Source organism: Danio rerio, chromosome 10 (genome assembly GCF_049306965.1).
Source record: "Danio rerio strain Tuebingen ecotype United States chromosome 10, GRCz12tu, whole genome shotgun sequence".
NCBI classification, from domain to species: Eukaryota; Metazoa; Chordata; class Actinopteri; order Cypriniformes; family Danionidae; genus Danio; species Danio rerio.
This window is the reverse complement of record NC_133185.1, coordinates 29,544,509-29,565,904: the sequence shown is the minus strand read 5'-3', so window position 1 is coordinate 29,565,904 and position 21,396 is coordinate 29,544,509. Positions and strand designations below refer to the sequence as shown.

The 21,396-nt window shown below is 34.3% G+C and overlaps 1 protein-coding gene across 6 annotated transcripts in view; it reads right to left on the bottom strand.

Moving 5' to 3' along the window:
• mtus2a (microtubule associated tumor suppressor candidate 2a) overlaps window positions 1–21,396 on the bottom strand; it is a 124,658-nt gene that overhangs the window by 31,526 nt on the left and 71,736 nt on the right. For all 6 annotated transcript variants that reach the window (XM_073914698.1, XM_073914695.1, XM_073914697.1 and 3 more), the window contains one exon: window positions 17,907–18,119. In XM_073914698.1, the coding sequence (XP_073770799.1) occupies window positions 17,907–18,119 (213 nt within the window). The remainder of the gene's footprint in view (window positions 1–17,906; window positions 18,120–21,396) is intronic.

Here is a 21,396-nt window from a genome sequence, read left to right as displayed (position 1 = left end):
CAAAGCTACAGCAGGTCATAATACATCCACTAAAAGATAGAACACATTACTGTACAAACTGTATTGTACATAAATCATCTAGACATTTGCATTTATAATATTACTTCAACTAATATAAACTGAATAAACATATTTCTGCAGGTGCTGATTCTGTGTGGGCCTATATATAGGGTACATTGATTAAATACTGAAAACTTTTTTGTGGGTTTTGTCTGTTTTTTACATGACAATGTTATGGGGGCCTAAAAATGCTATATTTGGAGATGTTTCAAAGTACAATGTTTAAAGATTTTTTGAAAACTGAACCATAACCATCTATTTGACAACTAGAAAACCATGTTTGTGTGAGTAAACTGTAATGTCATGCACATACCTAAACTTTTACATTTTCAAGACTGTCATGCAAGCACACTCTTAGAAAGAGCTGAATGGTAATGTTAAGGCTCTTTCACACTAAATAAAAACAAAAAACAATAACGATAAAGAAAAAACAAACTATCAACAGAGTTCAGACCACAGCTATAAATGTGTAGAGAAACGAAACCATTGAGATAATAATATTAATAAATGATAAAACACTGACAGCTAGTCAAAATCCATTGAAATACAAAGGGCTAACACAAGCTCACTGCTAGATGTTAAGCCCCCTTTTCAAAGATTATAAAAAGATAATGAATTATGAAGACAATTGTTTATTTCAATATGATAAATAAAAATGATAAAAAATGACATGCGGTGGTGCAGTGGGTAGCTCTGTCACCTTACAGCAAGAAGGTTGCTGGTTCGAGCCTCAGCTGGGTCAGTTGGCATTTCTGTGTGGTCTTTTTGCATATTCTCCTAGTGTTCGCGTGGGTTTCCTCCGGGTGTTCCAGTTTCTCCCACATGTCCAAAGACACACGCTACAGGTGAATTGAATAAACTAAATTGGCCTTAGTGTATGTGTGAATGCAAGAGTATATGGGTGTTTCCATGTTGGTTGTGGCTGGAAGGTCATCCGCTGCGTAAAACATATGCTGGATAAGTTGGTCGTTGATTCTGCTGTGACAACCCCCGATTAATAAAGAGATTATTTAAGGGACTAAAGCAAAAAGAAAATGAATGAAAAAATGACATGGAAGCTATGCAAGCCAGGCTGTCAAATTGAAGTTTAAAAATAAAAGTGCCTTAGGTATTGAGTATAGTTTTATTGTTGCCTTCTTTGAAAATTCTGTGGGAAAATGATTTTAATTATTGCTGTTTTAATTCCACTACACTGACTGTGACCACTAAAATCCCTGTTTGATTAGATAGATCAGTGGTCCTCAACCACCACCAGTACCGGTTCGTGGATTAATTAGTACCGGGCCGCACAACATATCATTAATTATTTCTTTCTAATTTATTATTTGAGTCTGAACGATTTTTTTATTTTCAAAAAATCTTTTTTTTTTTTAAATGACCGTATTCTCTTGGTTACATCTCAGTCACCTGGGGCCTCATGTACGAAACTGAGCGCAACATGCACGAGCACAAAACCCCTCCCTGCCTCCTCCCCTGTATGAATATGCTAATGACTATGCTAATGGCAAAACCCAACGAAAAAGCAATGGCAAAAGCAAGCAAAAAGAGAAAATTTGAACAGAATGTGAATTGGAGGTGCTGCTTTCGGAGGTAGACCAGAGAAAAGCGGTGTTATTTGCAAGTTTGTTCTTCTCCAGAATTAACAACAAAAGAAAAAAATAGAGTGGGAGAGTTTAGCTGATGCGGTCAACACAGTTGGGTCTGAACATCGCACTGAGTGCATTAAAATAAAGAAATAGTGTGGTTTATATCTGTAAAATGTTGCAGGACGTTTAACAGTCTCAGTGGCGCTACTCGTAAGACGCATGTGATCATGAATTGATACGTTCGAGCATGAACTCGGCTCGAATCCAGGGTCTGATGAACTCTTTCTTGTTTTTTCCCTCGCTACATATCAGATTTTGCCAACTATTTATCACGAGAAAGACAAGTAGGAATCATCAATAAGTTCATATCGATAAGCATCATATTTTATTTGCACATTTATTGAATGGAAGTGTTTCTGATTCACGCATGCAAATTCATCTTCAGATAGTGTCTTTATAGCAATGTGCGTGCAGTAGATAGCTCAGATTACATTGGGAAAACAGGCGACTGCTGCAAATTGTGCTTTAATGTTTAGCTGGTCAAATGTATGGTATGGAAACCTTATATACCTGCTGAATCCGTCTCATACAGCTGCCATTGCAAGGCTCAGACACTTTGTAGAGAGGAATTTAACACAACTGCCTCTAGGAGTCGCCAATGGAAATAAAACAGACACGCACAAAAAATGTGCGTACGCCTGCCAGAAAGCTGCCGTGAACCTGCGCACATTCCCACATTCAGTTCATTGTTAGTAAATCCAAACGTGAGCGATTCTGAGCGTGAAACCTGGCGTACGCAAAGTTTTTGTGCGTACGCAGCGTTGATACATGAGGCCCCTGAGCACCAATGATTAAGCCAGAAGCAGCAAAATGAGTAAGAGACAGACGTCTTTGGAAAGTTTCTTTCTAAGAGGAAAAGGCCCTGTGAAGGACTACAACAAATCAGGTGCAAGAAGATCAACTGCTGGAGATCACAAATGACGGCAGCCGTTTAAGGGACGTTTGCATATTGTGTCTTTTCTAGAGTTATCGCAAATTTGTTATTTCCAATGGAGGTGTGCGGGCAAGTGGCCTCACACTCTCGCACCTTCCAGATGCACCCAGATGTTGAGCACACTGTAAGTCACGTGACAAGAACTGACCATTCAGCTTGTAAGGAATATACACATTTCAGTAGAATAATTACTTTAGACAAACAGAACACCCCAACACGGCAGTACTGTTCATAAATAAAACTAACAGAATAACAGCTTGTCATCCTTTGAGAAAACGACTGATGGTCGCCTAGCAACCTAACACAACCCCCTCCAACCCTGCCCCCCTTGTCCACAGGAAAATTGTCAAGCGTTCAAATAGATTACATGAGCTGGATTCACTGGTTAAATGTGCAAAAATGTAGCACACTGGGGACATCTGCTGGTTACAAGAGGGTAATGCAAAAAGTAAAAAAATAAACAGATTGATAAAATGTGCTGGCAGATACAAATATAGATAAAGTAACCTTTAAATTTATAGCTATCGTGCTTGGTGTGAACAGCCCATTAATGTGGAATCTAGTTATTGTTATATTCATTTTTATAGTTATCATTCTTAGTCTCAATGGGGCTTTACACTCAGCACAGCACTGCTATGAAGACAGGAGCCCAGAGACACTCTATGGTTTAAAAATAGAGGAAAAGTTGATTAGCATATGAGTGCGCAGTGGGATGATCCAGAGCTCAGCGGTTCGGTGTGAGTGTGAGTCAGCAGCACCCAGAGCTCAGACTGCCCAGCGTGAACCTGACAGTTGGAGAGATGAGGGATTTACATGCACACTTATTAACCATACCAATGAGACAACGACGCAATCTAGAGCAACAAACCCGGAGCGCTTTCAGTGTTTGTGAGTGTGTGTTAGTGTGAGGAACCATCTGTTCTCAGCAGTGTGTATGAGTCAGAGACGGACTGGAGCGATGGCATCTGTGCTCTCACTCCTCCTCCTTTCCACCTCTCCTCACTTTCTACAACACCTTCCTACTTGCACTCCATCTCCGCTCCTCCGATGCATTATGTGCTGCGCATCCATATGCTTTTTAAAACTAAATCAATAGGTGCACAGGATATGTTTTTAAATGATCATGTGTGAGACTGTGTGTTCTGTACTTTGTTTTTGCATGTTTGACTGTGTGAATCAACTGTCTCACGGTCACCTGTGCAAATTAAATTTCCTTAGGGATGAATTAACTAACCTACGAACATAACCTAATAATAAACTAACCTAAACTAACATAACCTATACTAACCAGTTGTGTTTAAAGGGCATATCTGTAGCACTAAAAATGTGTACAATTGGATTTCTTGTCTAAGATCATGACATTGTAATTAGCATGTACAATTCCAGTACAGTACATTGAAAATGAAAAAAGCATAGCAACTGTTTGGATTATTTGCATTTACAAACTACACTTTTTAAAATATTCCCCAAATTCTGTTTAACAGAGCAAGGAAATTTTCACAGTATGTCTGATAATATTTTTTTCTTCTGGAGAAAGTCTTATTTGTTTTATTTTGGCTAGAATAAAAAAAAGTTATAATTTTTTTTAAACACAATTTTAAGGACAATATTATTAGCCCCTTTAAGCAATTTTTATTTCGATAGTCTACAGAACAAACTATCGTTATACAATAATTTGCCTAATTGCCCTAACCTGCCTAGTTAACCTAATTAACCTAGTTAAACCTTTAAATGTCACTTTAAGCTGTCTAGAAGTGTCTTGAAAAATATCTAGTAAAATATTATTTACTGTCATCATGGCAAATATAAAATAAATCAGTTATTAGAAATGAGTTAATAAAACTATTATGATTATAAATGTGTTGAAGAAATCTACCCTCTTATAAACAGAAATTGGGGGAAAAATAAACAGGGGGGCTAATAAATCAGGGGGGTTAATAATTCTGACTTCAACTGTATAAGTATATGGAGTATTTTGTGAGTTTATCTAATATGACAAATATTTGAAATTTAATGAAGTGGCATTGACAATAGCACAGAAAAATTAATTAACTAAAATGAAAACTGAACAATAAAAAGCATATCAAAATATTTTAAATAAACTAAATGATTATAATTATAGAATATAAATCATATTAAATAACTTACAGCATTTTAGTATAACCAGAGAACATATTTACTAGATATACTACTAGTGTAACATTTAACTTGAGTGGGCAAAGCGAGTTGAAGCTTTGCAAAAACGTATTAAATATAAGTATTCAAAATGAAAACTAACTAAAATTATTTTTAAAAACATGCTTGTCAAGAATTTTAACTCAAATCAAAATGAAATAAATAAAATAAAAATATTGTTAACATATTTTACAAATAACTAAATACCCTATAAATTACCATAAAATAAGACAAGTAGTGTGCATATTGTAGTGTGCATAAAGTAGTTGAGTAAAGCAGTGGTCAACTAGTCAAAGTAGCTCAGCAGTGGTTAAGGTAGTGAGTATTTCAAATAGGCATGGGGCAATAACTGTTTTCAAGGTATATCACGGTTTGGAAAAGTCAAGGTTTTAAAACCGCCTACATTTTCTGCTATACCATTCCTTAGGTATATGTATTTTTACATGACAACAGTAACTCCAGCAGAAAAGATATACAAAGATGCCATTTTAAATAGTAAAGAAATGACATGTTACAAAATATTTTAAATGTTTTTCTAATAAAATATATTATGTTCAAAGGGAAAAAAGCTTTAGTTTTTTACCCAGGCATTAAAAAGAACCCTTTTTAGAGCAGTAATCACAATACCATGACACCTTCATATTTTTATCCAAGGTTATTGTACTTTCAGAATCTTATACCGGCCATGCCTAATTACAAAACAATCCAATAACACTATTAATAGATTTTGTGATATGAAAACACACATTTACTTCATCACTATTATTATTCTTCCTCTTATTTTCTCCTTTCCTTTCCTCAACAGCTGCGTAAGTGGTTCAAATCCCCAAGCGTAGAAAACAATGCTGATCTCAGACAACGTTCACACATGTTCTCCTTAGAGATTGTTTTCATATTAATACCTGTCCAGATGGGGAGCTGGATGTTTCATAACCCACCTTGAAAACATACTGTAGGTACAGTGCTCTTATATATACCTATATAAGAGAGATCTATGAACCGATTCAGAACTGCTGAAAACACCCTGTATGAATGAGCCTAGAGCTGTGTCTGTCCACATTAGCCAAATGCCAAAGCAATTAGTTCAATTTCATTAGTACAGCAGCAATGTATGCAGCAAAGCTCACACCGACATCACCTTCAAGCAGCATGTCAGTCAATTTAGTGAATTTGGGGTAAATATCCAGATGTGTTGCTGTTAGCTGGTTTTTGAGTCTGCTCATTGGATCCAGCTGAAAAAAATGACTAAAACACTCATAAAATCTGACCAACATGCAAAGCAAAGTCAAATGCAGTATTCAGCAAAATTGTGTTTTTGATGAGTATTGTGCGTTTCGTGATAGCATGCTGTATATAGATGTGTAAGTCCAGCCTGATCTCACGAGAAAACGTAAGTATTTTACGTTTTGCTAGTTTAGTGGCTAATTCGTACGAATTCGTACGATTTCAGTCGTACGAAATGATACGATTTTAAAAAGGAGGCGTGGCACCTAACCCCACCCCTAACCCCAACCGTCATTGGGGGAAAAGCAAATCGTACTAAATTGTACGAATTAGATCGTACGAATTCATACGAATTAGCCACTAAATGAAAAAGTTACGAATTGCCGTGAGATTGTGTTGAGTATAAGAGGACTAATAAAATAGTGTAGATTACTGTGTACTGTGCACTGTGTAGATAGATTCTGTGTAGAAACAATGATGGAATGGCATTTGGTTTAAGTGACCACTGCTATCTGTCTCTACCTGTGCACTATTTCAGTATCTGTATTTAATTCAAATTCTATTTTAACGATCTAGGTGCAAAGTCTAAAGCGCATAGCACAAAAGCATTAAGGTTGAGTCCGAATCCACTTTTGCTATTTTAAAAACGTAAAGACGTTACTCCTTCACTTTTGTGGATAAGGAAACAGCGTTGTACGCTAAAGACATTAGCCAACATATTTAAATTTGTTTGTTTAGTGCCTAAGATTTGTTTCAAAACTATTTCCAAATTCAGTTCTTATTCCAGCAAATAAATAAATGAACAACAATAAGGAAATGTGGTCAAAAAAACTGAATTATATATAAACTCACGTCCTATTCTTATAACCCATATGATGATGCATACGTCTCTGAAACCTGACAAGTGGAAAAAAAATCTAAACTTGTTATTATTACAACAAATATAAATATGCATATAAATAATACTGCTAATATAATAACATTATACAAATGTAAATTGTCATGAATAAACTGAAAAAGCCATTTTAATCCTTAATCCTTTATTTTTTTTATATGTAAAGATATTTGTGTGTTGCTTTACATCCTGTGTGTAGTAAGCAATGTGTAAGTGCATTGGACTCACATAGGCACACTACTAACACGCTCTGTGCTGGACTTTAGACCAACTTTTAGCTGTGGCAAATGCTGCGCAAAATGTGAAAATTAGGGTTGCGCTTGTCTGAAAATGGCATCTAATCATGCCATACATGTCTTACACCTTATTGCACCAGGTATATGATAGGACTCTTAAAGTCATCAAGTCTCTTCTCATCCCTTTCTCTCGTCACATCACTAGAAAAAAAACTATGAAAAATTCACTTCTCTTTTTGGTGATATCCATCAGAAAATTACAAGCAATATGATATTGTATCAGTACTTTGTATTCAAAATTGTGTTGTGGTAGAAACAGATCTACATTTACAAACATTTGATGTCATCTGAAATAATGGAGGCCCTCATAGTCCAAAATATGTATAAATAATTATAAATAGGAATGGTTTAAATTGCATTAAAGGATACAATTCTAAATTCCAAGGCTCTCTTTAAAGAGCTCAAGCATTTAAAGTAGCAAACGACAAAACTGCAGTGTGAACAATATTGTGTGTTTTCAACATGTTAAAAATGACCTCTTGCTGTGAAGAGACATTAATGCTTTTCATGGTATCAAGCATGGTCAGCATGATCATAGACTTCACAGAAAGCTCTTTAGACATTCAGACAAACAAAACCCATCTTAGAAAGTCGAGCTCATACAAATGAAAATCAATGAAAGCAGTGTCACCTCAACTGAAGGTCATTGTAAAGGCACGACTGTGTCTTTTATTTCCACGACTTGTACTTTACTTCGCTGCAGCTAGAAAGGTCACATGGGCACTGAAGCTTGTTAGTGCATCTCAAGCTAAAATTGTGAATGTGCACTGTATGAATGCATTTTTCACCAGCATCTTAACTAGAACAACTTCAAACTGGTGACTTTAAAAATCTCCGGCTCTTGATGATTTTACTTGAGGAGATCTGAAATCTCCCAGAGACCAGAGGATGAGTCTTGTTCAAGGAGCGACTGTCACTGAGGAAACCCCCTATAGACTATGAACAGAGACCGAGATGAAGGAGAAAAAGAAAGAATTAAGTGTTTTTGGAATAATCCCGACAGGCTGCAGCATGAGATCACATTCATCAATCCTGTATGCAAGCTGGGAGCTCAGACCAACACACTGACAGCTAGCAATCTCCAAAGATGAATCACATCTACACAGACTTTTTTAAAAAAAAAAAGCATAAAGAAGAGGATATTCTGCCCCAGACGGAGAGAGGGATAAAAAGTGTGCTATGTGAAATTGCTGAAAATTGCTGTAAAAATGGCATCTTTTATTGCGCCCTCTCTGAGAGTGAAGGTGCAACTGTGATGTCTCTATTTAAAGTTGCTCCGTCTGGGTCTTTGTTAAGGTCAGACGATGCTGGGTTTCTCAGAAGCTCACAGTCAGAAGCCAACAGCTTCAAACGGAGTGTTGCTTTTCAGAGCAGAGGCTAATATAAGCCAGCTATTAGCAATTCAATCCCCTGCTGAGACAAGAGGACAAAAACAGAGCGAGACAAAAAGAGATTAATGTGTATAAGTAAGGAATAATTGAGGAAGAGCCATAGTAATGCACACCCGAGACGCAAACACAATGCAAAGCGGAGTGTGCATTATTTTCTAATGATAAAAGCAAACCTGAGTCAATTACTTCGTTATGCTTTATTACCACTCATAATAACATTGCTCATATGATTTATTTCAAAATATTTGTCAGGTTTTTTTGTCCTTAAGCTGATCCTATGTGTATGATTAGTTTCATCCCATCCAACACTTGTTGTAATTAGATTTTTGTAAAGTTTTACTAAACTTAAAAATGAAATCATTTATTGTAGTGATACTGTATTTTACTGTAATGTATAGTGTATTTATATGAAGTGTGAACTTACATGCTAACTAGATGTGTAAGTAGTATGTAACTTTAGTGTATGTACACACTGATACATAGTATTTACTTGTGTTATACTGGTGTAACTACACACATGTAACGACACAATAGTATATGTTAGTTCAAATGTGTAACAGGACATCAATAACAGTTTTTGATAAACTACCCCTTTAATGTGAAATACTGATGTGATCCTACAATTTACCTTAAAACAACATATAAACATCAGGCATTTGTATATTTCTATCTACACTTATACTTTTTTTTTTTGCCAGAACTTTGCACGAAGGTTTAGGTTTTATATGTTACACAGTAATTTGTGACCATTTTACACTTTACATTGAGTGGACAGTTCCTGAGGATTTACCATGTAATTACACTGTTATCACAAGGTGAAACCTTCTAATGCAGCATTAGTTCTGCCATTCTTATTCTAATACAGTGTTCAGAAGTACATGGTATACAAACAGGTGTGGTCGTGGGTAAGCACCTGCACATATTGTTGTTACACAATGCACTTATGTATTCTTGTTACAGATGTGTTCTTTTTTTAAATGTTTTTACCAATGTCCTGTTACACATTTGAACTTAGACATACTTTCAGTGTGTTGTTATTTGTGTGTAGTTACACCAGTATTACACAAGTAAATAATATGTACCAGTGTGCACATACACTGTAGTTACATACTACTTACACATCTAGTTACCATGTAAGTTTACAGGTATAATCGACACAGTATAAAGTGGGACCAAATGTAAATAAATGTAAAAACCTTATTACCAGAGGTAAATTGATATACAGTATTGTAAGAAAATCACTTAAAAAGATTGCAAAGTACATCAAATTGACTTAAAATATTAACAGTCTGTTGCATTATTTTATTCATAACATGTCTTGATAATAAAAAAACAAAACAAAAAAACATTGACAATTCTCCAGGGTGGTTTGAAGTTGTTGCGCTGTTTGTGGCATCAAGTTCAGTGTTCCTATTGCATCTAGGTTTGATGCTCCTCATAAGAGTCTGCTGAAAAGTGTCTGAAATCTTTTGACACTGCAAAAATTTGATCAGAGGGGAAACAAAAAGTTTTGAACTGAAAATATAAAAACAAACCAAAATAGGATCTAATTAGTATTAAAATATCAGTCATCACAGCCATGAAATCTTATTTGTGTCATTAAAATCTGTGTTCGTTATTCAAAGATACCAACACAGATTATACAACTAATATGGACTAACTTTATGACACTTTAAGTTTAACCAAACCTGTCAACCCTCCTGTTTTCCCAGGATTCTCTCATATTTTACAGTTATATCCTGCTATCATCCCATAAAGGTAATTTCCCTTTCTATAAAGGGTGGCAATAAACATTAAAGAGCTGATTCTCCCTATAGGCAACCCATATCACTGAACCAGCAGATGCCCCTTGCTCTTAAATGTGAGTCTGTTCTGTGCTTTTGTTTTATTTAGGCATGAAAATAAATATAAAAATGGCGCGATTCCCTTCTTTTCCATTACAGGTGCAGTTGCCCCTCCTATGCAATCCTCAAAACTGTCAGCTGATGCACTCCATAGTGATAAATAGATGATGTTTCCCAAACAAATTCTGTACACGTTATTTGAAGCAGAGCGAAAATCTCAGTTTTGGCTGCGTGTTTGAACTGACATACTTATACTTATGTACGTATGATTTTTTCAGGTTTTTATTATTAATAAATTTGCAACAAATAAAAAAAAAACCGTAATGAATTTGAATGAATGCTATGAATACTTTCCAGATGTACTGTATACACATAATTAATAATAACAACATCTAAAGATGTCATTCTTGGTGGGTTTTTTTCAAACACAGCTATTTTTGTCCTAAACAAGCATAAAAGCATAATGAAAGTTAGTTCATTATAACGTTAGATGTGTGCATTTTTAAAGTGAAACCTTATTTAATGTAATCAAATAAAAATGTAAATACATGAAAGATTTATTCGTTGCTCTTTAATCAAAATGTGTAAGTTATACAGTGAATAAATGATTAATGAGATTTGATAACTTGATTCTATTTCTTTATAACAGCTATTAATTTTAATAAGCTAAGCTTTATTGCAAATTTATTTGCTGATAATGTAAACTTTACATACATTTAATTTAGTAACACAAACTTTGGTGAACTCTCTCTTCAAATATTCCAACCAACATCAAGCCATGACATGAACCTAACAAAGGCCATGTGACAGATCTCATCTCCTAAAGCATAACCAATTACTGCCTCAACACGAGGATGAAAACGAGAGGCAGATATTGACTCTATGCTCAACCAATCCAGCAGCACCAACACTAACGACAGCTTAATAAGTCTAGAAGCATTTGCTGCCATCATTCACACTCTCCAATTCAGCCAATTACAAGCAGAGCAGCCTCAATCAGTCAGACCTGAGGTATCGATCCACTGTCTGTGACGTCTGGTCCCGCAGGGAGGCCATTGGTGTCTACAGGAATCCTGGGTCAATATTTCACACTGATTCAACTCCGAGCCTAAAGCAACAGTCGGTCAATACCTCAAACTTTAAGTTTAAAGCACACAACCTTGTTTAGCTATAGGGATATGTGTTTAGCTATAGTTTCAGGGTTAAGGCGATTTATAAAATGTATACACTTGTGACAAAATAATTAAGAGTACTGATTATTCATGTAAAGCAGGGGTACCCAAACCTTTTTTATGAAGGGCCAAAAACCAAACTTGATATAGGCTGGTGGGCCAAAGCTAAATATACCAAACTGTATTACACTAAAGTTGACATGTTAACTACATAATTAAATAATATTTAAAAAATAAATAGAAAAAAAAATATTAATTGTATTAAAAATGACAGCAACTTTTTAAAATACATTTTATACTGCACTTATAATCGAATAAAACATTACCAACCTAATTTATAACACAATGGAGTTCAATGCTTTTTTATTTACAAAAATAACCATTTTTCACTCGATAGTGAAATAAATGTTTCCCATAAGTGTGGTTTTAGCAATGTGCCACACAAATATAGTGTATATGTCAACATATAAAATGTGTTTATGGGTTTCATGACCATTTAAAAAAAAATCTGATAAACTCACAATATTTATTTAAAATGTAATTTCAGTTTGCTTTTTTGTAGTTTATCAATTAAACAACAAACAAACAAACAAACAAACAAGGTTAAGTTAAATTAGAAATGATGAACACGGTTGAAAGCATTCGCCCCAACCTTACTTATTATTCTCCCTCTCTTCTCAGATGGGACTGTGAGCCAAATCAAAGGTTACCATGGGCCAACTTTGACCCACAGGCCTTAGTTTGGGGATCTCTGATGTAAAAGGATCCTTTATGCAGCAACAATACAGCTGAGGAGTCATGCATAACATTCAGCTGGATGTACATGAATTCCTCTATACAGGATGAATGCACTATTCTGATTTGCTCATGAACATTCTAAGATGTGTATTTATAGTAAGATAAATGCATTTTTGGAATACAGCAGCTCATTTGCATTTAAAGGGACGCAATTCTTTTGCTCATACACTGTAAATAATGCTGGGTTCCGAACAAGTGCTTCATGTTGTTCCAAAACAAAATTATTAAGTTTACTTAATAGTTTTTTTAATAATTTGAGTGGATTGAACATAAAACATATAAGCTGTCACCTAAAAACAACTAAGAATTGTGATGTTTCAATTCATTTTAAGTAAGTAGTTTAAACTAGAAGCAAAAGTTTTTTTTTTATTCTGTGTGTGGACTATGATAAATAATTTGAGGTGTATTTTGAGCTAAATCTTTACAGGCACAATGCGGACACCAGAGATTTATATTAAATTTTATGAAAGTAAGACTACATACCACCACGTAGCGTTCTTTTTAAGGACTAAATGCAGCCATTTTTAGCTTTGGCTACATAATTCATGCTTTCCAGAAATGTATACGGGGCTACATTTTCACAATGAGGCTGTGTTGATTTTTTTTCCTATTAAAAATAATTTATTTTATTTTAAGTGATAAAAATGACTTTAGTTTAATGCCTTTAAATTTAGTAAACTGCAGTAACTCTGGTTTTCAGTAAATGAATAAACCTAAAATAATAAAATATTCAATTAAATAAATAATGAATTTATTTATGAATAATGAATTAATATGCAATATAATAATAATAATAATAATAAAATAAAATTATGCATTTTTCTTGGACTCTTAGTGCCTAGGGCCCAAGGTACTATAAAATTTCTATTTAAAAAAATCTATTAAAATAATTATATTTAGAACAGAAATAGTAAAAAAATTACTTAATTGTATTTAATTGACTTAATTGACTTGAACAAAGTGCTCCATTAAAAAAAAAACAACAAGAATTGTATTGTTTCAATTTATTTTAAATAAGTAATTTGAACAAGACACAAAAGTTTTATTTTATTTATTTTTTTGAGTGTATCCAAATAGGGGCATATTTGAGAAGCTATGATAAATGATTTGTGATGTAATTGAAGCTGAAACTTCACAGGCATGTTCTGGGGACACCACAGAGATGTATGTTAAATCTTATGAAAGTGGTTACAATATGTCCCATTTTATAATTGCAAACAACAATGACATTCTCAATCACACCAAAAAGGGAATCGTTTCATCTAGTGTTTGACTGCTTTTTTTGTTTGGTCCAGGCCTCCAGACAGTCAATATGCAGTGGAAACAGCATCAGATCAGCAATCAGCCCTGTAGCACATTCAACACTTCAGAGAAATTTCATTTGCACCTCTGACTTACATATTAAATAGTGTGGAAGGATTGTGAAAATTCAGTGACTATAAATAGATTTCACACACTCACACACACACACACACTCATTGCATGTATGGATCACACGGCTGTACTAAATCTTATGCACACCCTGCTGAGTGGATCACAGGACTAATTTCAAAGAAGAAGAATGAAATTTGCTATGGAAATTCAGTAATGAGTTCTAACATAACAGACTCCCTAGTATGTCAGGACATGATTATGGTGAGATAAATGATGCTAGGAATTTTGCAGACACAAAACACTGTTATGACCCCAATTATGTCTGCAGTGGCCCCAAAAAGTGTTTGAGTACTTAATAATGACTCCATGTTGTTCTTTAGATGGTAATTTATCAAGCTGAGTGGTGTCTGCGCAACTGTTGTTGGTAATAATTAAAGCAAAAATGATTAAACTATATCTAAGCAGTGTCAATCTGGTATTACATAAATAATTATTGTAGTTTTTTATTAATAGTTTAAATAGTTTATATTTTTGTTTTCATTTTAATTTAATTTCTTAAAATAGTTTTTGTCTAATTAGTTTTTAAGTGTAATATTTCTTTTAATACTGGCTTAAATATATCTAATAATTAGTTGACTTAATAAATAGTTAATGTTGTATAACGATGGTTCGTTCTGTAGACTATCCAAAAAAAAATTAGCTTAAAGGGGCTAATAATTTTGACCTTAAAATGACTTTAAAAAAATTTAAAACTGCTTTTATTCTAGCCGAAATAAAACAAATAAGACTTTCTCCAGAGGAAAAAATATTATTAGATATACTGTGAAAATGTCCTAGCTTTGTTAAACATCATTTGGGAAATATTTAGAGAATATATACAAGTGTATATATGTACACATTTAAGTATGCATATATGTATCTATGTACAGTATGAATGTAGGTATGTATGTATGTGTGTGTGTGTTTGTGTGTGTGTGTATATATATATATATATATATATATATATATATATATATATATATATATACATACATACCTCGGTATTGTATCTGGTAACAGTGAAAAAGCTGTCCACACAGAGGTAAGCGGTCAGCTGGTAATGCAAAAATTGATTCAAAGACAAAATGCAGCCAGATGTAGCGGATGTACGTTTTCACAATGATCATGTGTTGATTTTTTCCTAGTTAACATTTATTTGATTTCAAGTGATAAAATAGACTGGCTTTACATTTAGTAAACTGCAATAATTCTGGTTTATAGTAAATGAATAAAGCCAAAAGCTAATAAAATATGCAAATAAAATGAAATAAAAACAAATAATAAAATAAAGTTATACATTTTGTCTTAGACTAAGACACCAAGTACTATAAAAATAAAAACAAATAAGTTGATATTTATATTAAACTTATTATATTTAGAACAGAAATAGTAAAAAATAAGTAATAAAAAGACAATAATACATAATAACAATTGATTTGTTTTGAGACAAGATAAAGGAATTAAGACAACTTATTCATTTTTACAAAATGAAGTAGATTGAACATAAAACAATAAATTTGTCTCAAAAAACTTGGAATTGTGTTGTTTCAGCTCATTTAAAATAAGTAGTTTGAATAAACAGCAAACATAACTGTAAACTAACTTCCAAAGTTTGCTATATTTATTTTAAATAAAAGATTTCTGCCCTGTAGTTTTTTGGATTCACTGTAACACGTCACATAACTACTTTGCAATATCTTTTTCTTGCATCGGTTTCCTTCATTCATCCAGGACTCTGAACACAGAGGGATTCCACTTCCCAAGTGATTTCAGGATAAAAAGACCCGATGACATAACTGATCCAGTGACGCATGAATCTCCGGATGCCTGAATCTGCAGCCACGTCAACTGTTACCAGGAGAAGCCCAGCCAACATCACTTATGTAGGTCGCATTAAAAACACATGCGGCGAACGCAGATGCCAATTTTCAAAGACGTCCCCCCTCTAAAAGCAGACTGGAGTCGACTTCAGCAGAACTGAACAGCCTCTGATCACACTGAGGATTATTTGTGTTGACTTACGGAGCTGCTTATGAAAGAAGCCCACTTGGATCAAACACAAAGTTTCGTTGTGACCTAAAGCTAAGACCAACCAAAGAGAAGAAGAAAAAATCTTTTTTTTCACAGCTGCAGTGAATATGTCATATATGAATATGTTAGGGACTGTAGTTATGAGCAGAATATATTAACTAAAGGAGATTTGCACACTGCTTGTGGGTGGAGTTAATCAAATGATGCAAATTGCTTTATAATTAACTCTAAAAGTGGAGCATTATGCTTTTATGTAAACTGTACCTCCGGGATCTCGACTAACAATGCTCTGAGCTACAAACACTTTAGATGGCATCTTAAATTGCAGCATGAACAGGGTCGGATATATGAGACCACTAGTGAAAATGTAATATTATTTATTTATTTTTCTATTTTTGTAGATTATTGTTACAGCAAAAAAATGAGCAGGAAATTCATCTCTCCCTTTTAAATATGTGCAATTCGACTATTCCATAAATAACGAAGCACTTTTCACTTTGTGTGATCAAGAGAATAATACTTAACGAGAAACTGGTGCAAATCTTTAATAATAAACATATGGGCTGTAGCTTTTTTGCAGATAATATTAAAAAAAGTATGTTTGCAGAACAAGAATATGCTCTATATCCACATTTATTCAATTATTGTGGTTGGTTAGGTGCCTCAGGTTTTGTTGCAGATTGTCAGAAATTTTTTTGTGTTTATTTATGTTTCTATTTAAGTATAATAATAATAATGCATCTTATTATTAATATGCTTTTTATAAACCCGAAAGCACTAAATGTATACATCAAAAAAAAAACTGTAATGTAATCCAATGTTTTGGGGCTCTTTTAATAAGTATTGATACATTTAGGTACTGTTTACATTTAAAAGTATTAAATTTACACTAGTATCATAAGAAATCCAGAAGATACTTAACCCTTCTGAAAAAATCCGCTTTGCCATCAGGAATAAAATGCATATACATTGATTTGTAAAATTATTGTTTTACTGTATTTATGATAATAACAGCAAGCTTGCTGAGCATTTAAAGAGCCTCAATTATGAGTTTTTGAGAAAACTAACTTCCATGCAGTGTAACTGTGCTCACCGAAGGTGGCAAGAGTGTCAAAATTTGCTACATTTATCTCGTATTTAAAGAGGCAGTTGCAGCACATCAGCAAATTAGTTGCATTCCTGCATAAAAAAAATGCATTCCAGCATGAAAATGTTGCACGGCTTTTATTCAATTTATATAACTATGAAAGCTCAAGTTTGTCTGAAATATTCTGAAGCAGCAATACTGTTTTTTTCTGTAACTGAGATTCCGTCTTTTTATAAAAACATATATAACAATAATGCATATCAGTAACTCACCAGTAACTTTTTTATTTAATTCCCTGTAAGACAACATCGTTAATAACTGGAAATCCTGCCACCGCAATATCAAAACCCTTGGGAACAACTGTGGTCGGAACCTTAGTTCACAGTGACTGTGTTCTCTGAAAACCTCTCAAGCTGTGGACCTCTACATTCTGATTGATTGCACCAAACTGTGTCATAGCTCATTACCATAAAGTTGACTTGATTTCAACTGTTCTCAACGCTCACACTGACATAGATGCACCTAGAATCGCCGCTTATTGCTGCCGGCTCCCATTGAAAATGAATGACTGCCAGTTACTATGAGGCTCTCACCACCTTCAGTTTGAACGCACAACAACACAGCTCTAATTGAATGAAAACATCCAACTGAGGTTTAAATCTGAAAGTTCATCGTGTATAAAGTTACTGTTTCTCAAAAATATGAGTCGACTCAGGAGTTGTTTGAACAATTCACCATTATTTAAAGACATTGTGAACACTTGATCCCTGCATATCGCCCCATTGTTGAGGACCAAACCAAACTATCACATTTCCTGATGCATAATAGAAAAAAGGGACACTTTAAAACAATGTTAGTGTTGTTTCAAACTTTCAGAACCAACTACACATTACCTTATTGCATATTAAAACCCATGTGTGTTTGTGTTTCAGTAACTTACGGTAAGCAGGTCGGCAGGGGTCACTCCGTGTGCTGTCAGTGGAGTGGTTACTAGACACAGAAGAGACGCTGGAGCTTCGGACGAACCCAAAAGCAGCCAGTCGTGCCGGAGGGAGACGCGAATAACCAGGAGGACGCAGGCCAGACTGAGCCTGAGCCGGCTTCGGCAGGAGAGATTTAGCAGCTAAACCCGTCGACACTGGCTTTCTCTGATCTGTGGGTGAGGAAAACTATAATTAGCACTCAAGCTAACTGGTCAAACAAAACTAAAATAGCTTCTTTTATTTTTTTAAAAACTATGCATGACATTCTTGTTATACTGACAAAATAAAGCGCTAGTTATTTTCTATCAAAGGCTGTGAATTTACTTCACAAAACATCTAAAAATAAGCCCATGTGTTCAGGAGAAAAAAACTAGCATGATATATGAATAATCAAATCATTGTTTTTGCATGCTGAGGACCACTTTTGCTCATTTTCCACAATAGTAAATAGGTCTTCATTTGTTTTAATGCACATCAATGAATTTATTTGGTAAATGCGTTTCCATCTTAGCTTATGCACCAGGGGCGGACTGGCCATTTTTTTCAAATGTGGGCCGGTAAGCTATTTAAAAAAAAAAAAAAAAATTATATTTATTGTTTTTACATGCAGGCAGCTTTTGTCTCTTGCAAGATTTGAATATTATGATGATGATGATGATGATGATGATGATGATGATGATGATGATAGTAATAATAATATAAATGTTAAGCATTGGTAATCAGCAATGGCCAGCTGGTTTCGAGATGGTCCGACCCAATCAGAGGTTACGTGGGCGTAATCAAAATCTGGCAAGAATGTCAACACAAGCTAATTGTCAGAGATGGACCGTAAAAAAGGAAAGGCGGTGCCGAAAAGCTCAGAGGAAGCAAAAAATTGCTCTAAAATCAGACGCTGCCAAATACTTAAAATTAACTGAAATAATCTAGAAAGGGGGCAGCACAGTGGGTAGCACTGTCGCCTCACAGCAAGAAGGTCAATGGTTCTAACCTCGGCTGGGTCAGTTGGCTTTTCTGTGTGGAGTTTGCATGTTGGCGTGGGTTTCCTCCTGGCTTCCCTCACTTGGGTAGGCCTAAATGTCTGTAGTGCATGTATGTAAATGTGTGTGTATAGGGGTTTCCCAGTGATGGGTTGCTGCTTGGAGGGTATCAGCTGTGAAAACATATGCTGGATAAGTTGGCGGTTCATTCCGCTGTGGCAATCCCATGTTAATAAAGGGACTATGCCGAAAAGGAAATGAATGAATGAAATGATTGCTTGTATAAATTTGTTACAAACGGGTTGTTTTTGTTTCAGTCACATACATTAAATGTTTAAATATCTATTACATATGGTACTGCTTATATTATTTCACCATCTGTACACCAATATAAGGAGTGAATGTGCGTGTCCGTGGATGGGGCTGTGTCAGAGTGGTAATGTGGGCTGATGTGGTTACACTGACAGGGCTGATTTTTAGTCCCAGTCTGCCCCTGGTATGCACTTAATTCTATTGTTTTGGATTAAAGATTTATAATCGAGCTCAAAATATTATTATGAATATTTTGGAATTAATTTACATCTTGGTGATCTTGACATTGTGGAGAAAAATATGTGGAAGGAATCATAGCTACAGTACTGAGATGTTTTCTGTAGGTAAGATGATCACACGCTTTTTTGAATTGAGAAATTCATAAAACACAGTGCACAAGGAAAGTTGTGTCCTGAAATGAACTAGCCAGACTAAAAGTGACTCACAGTTGGATAGAAATTGTAAAGTTTTACAGCCTCTCTCTGCTGAGAGGTAAATATGACTTTAAAAAGCTCCAGAAAGAATCTTAAAGAGGTTGGCGGCTGTCTGACCACAGCATAACCTCGTCCATTCATCAACATATACTGTATATACAGCTGTAATATGCACAGTGAGAAGGACCATGAGTCACACTTCTCATACACTCAGGAAGTCTATTTTAATATAAAAGTTTGCCAACATCTCAGATGACTCATAAAGCCACTTTATGAACTCAAAATACTTTTATTTAAAATCACTAAACTAAATCACTAAATTCACTAAACCCTTTTAAAACAAGGCTATTAAGGTCACAAAGACTGAATCAGCTAAATTATAATAAGTGATATACCTGACAAAAGTTTTGTCGTCTACCCAAGTTTTAGGAACAACAAATAAAAGGTGCGTTCAACTTCATGCTGCGCGGCGCAGACAGATCGAAATCTGTCTTAAAGCGGTGCATGCAGGTTAGAAATGTTGTCCGGATTGACGCTGCGCAGACGGAATGTCACATGTGGCATCAAAGTACCGCGACAGTGCTCTGAGATTAGGCAATTAATGACGACACCGAAACTACACGATTGGCTGAGTTCACAGAATGACAACAACCATGTGTGTTTCTTGTTTATTATTGGACGAATTCACAAATTTCAAAACAAACAACTTTTATTACCATATCTATCTTGTATATATGATGCTTATTAAAAGACTAAAAATATTTTACTGCTGTAATCATCTTTTGTTAAATAATTTGTTTATATTGACTAGATTGTTTGTATATGTTTATTTTGCCTTTTTTAATACAAACTATGCACTGCATTCAGCTTTGTATAGATGTAATTGATATATTTTAGTAAATAATCTAAATATTAACTCAAATAGGTCTTACAGACTTGTAATAAAATAATTATCATCACTGATCCTGACACCCTATAAAGGTTTCTTAACAAATTAAGTTTAAAATATTTTTTTAAAATCTAAAAATACATGATATAAAATATATATTTTTCCTGTCAAGCCGTTTATGCAGAAGTGACATTGATGTACCTGATCTTTCTGGGAAATTTGTACTTAAAGTGTAGCTCATTAATTACAGTCCTTTTGTTCAATCTTTTTGGATTACAGTGCTTTTTTAAAAATGCTTTTATTATCCAAAATATTCTTAATCATTGTTTAAGACTTAATCAAAACACATTGTTTTAAGTTTTAAACTAATATATTGAAAGGTTTCATATCTAGAAATGTAAATAAATGCAAATCTTTTTTTTTAGCATATTCAGACAAGAATTATTAGCCTAAAGACTGATGTTTAAACTCCTAGAATTTGTGCTTATTTCTTCATATTTAATAGGCCTATTCGTTTTTGTTTATATTACCCTCTCTTTCCCTTTATTTATCTCAAGCGTTTATTATATATTTAATTCATAATTCAAAAATGAACTAGAGACTGTATTCTGTTTTATTTGTACTGTAAATCTTTTGTTGTTATAGGTTAAAACAGTAAAAAATGAAAAATTATTTATTGGGACAGTGAGCTCTGACTTTTCTTAGACAAAAGTCTTGTCACTAAATAGAAATAATGTACAGTATAGAATATAAAGTCATGGTGCAGTGGGAAAAGAATTAATATTGTGTATGACTCGCATGAGCTTGGAGGACTGCATCCATACATCTCTGCAAT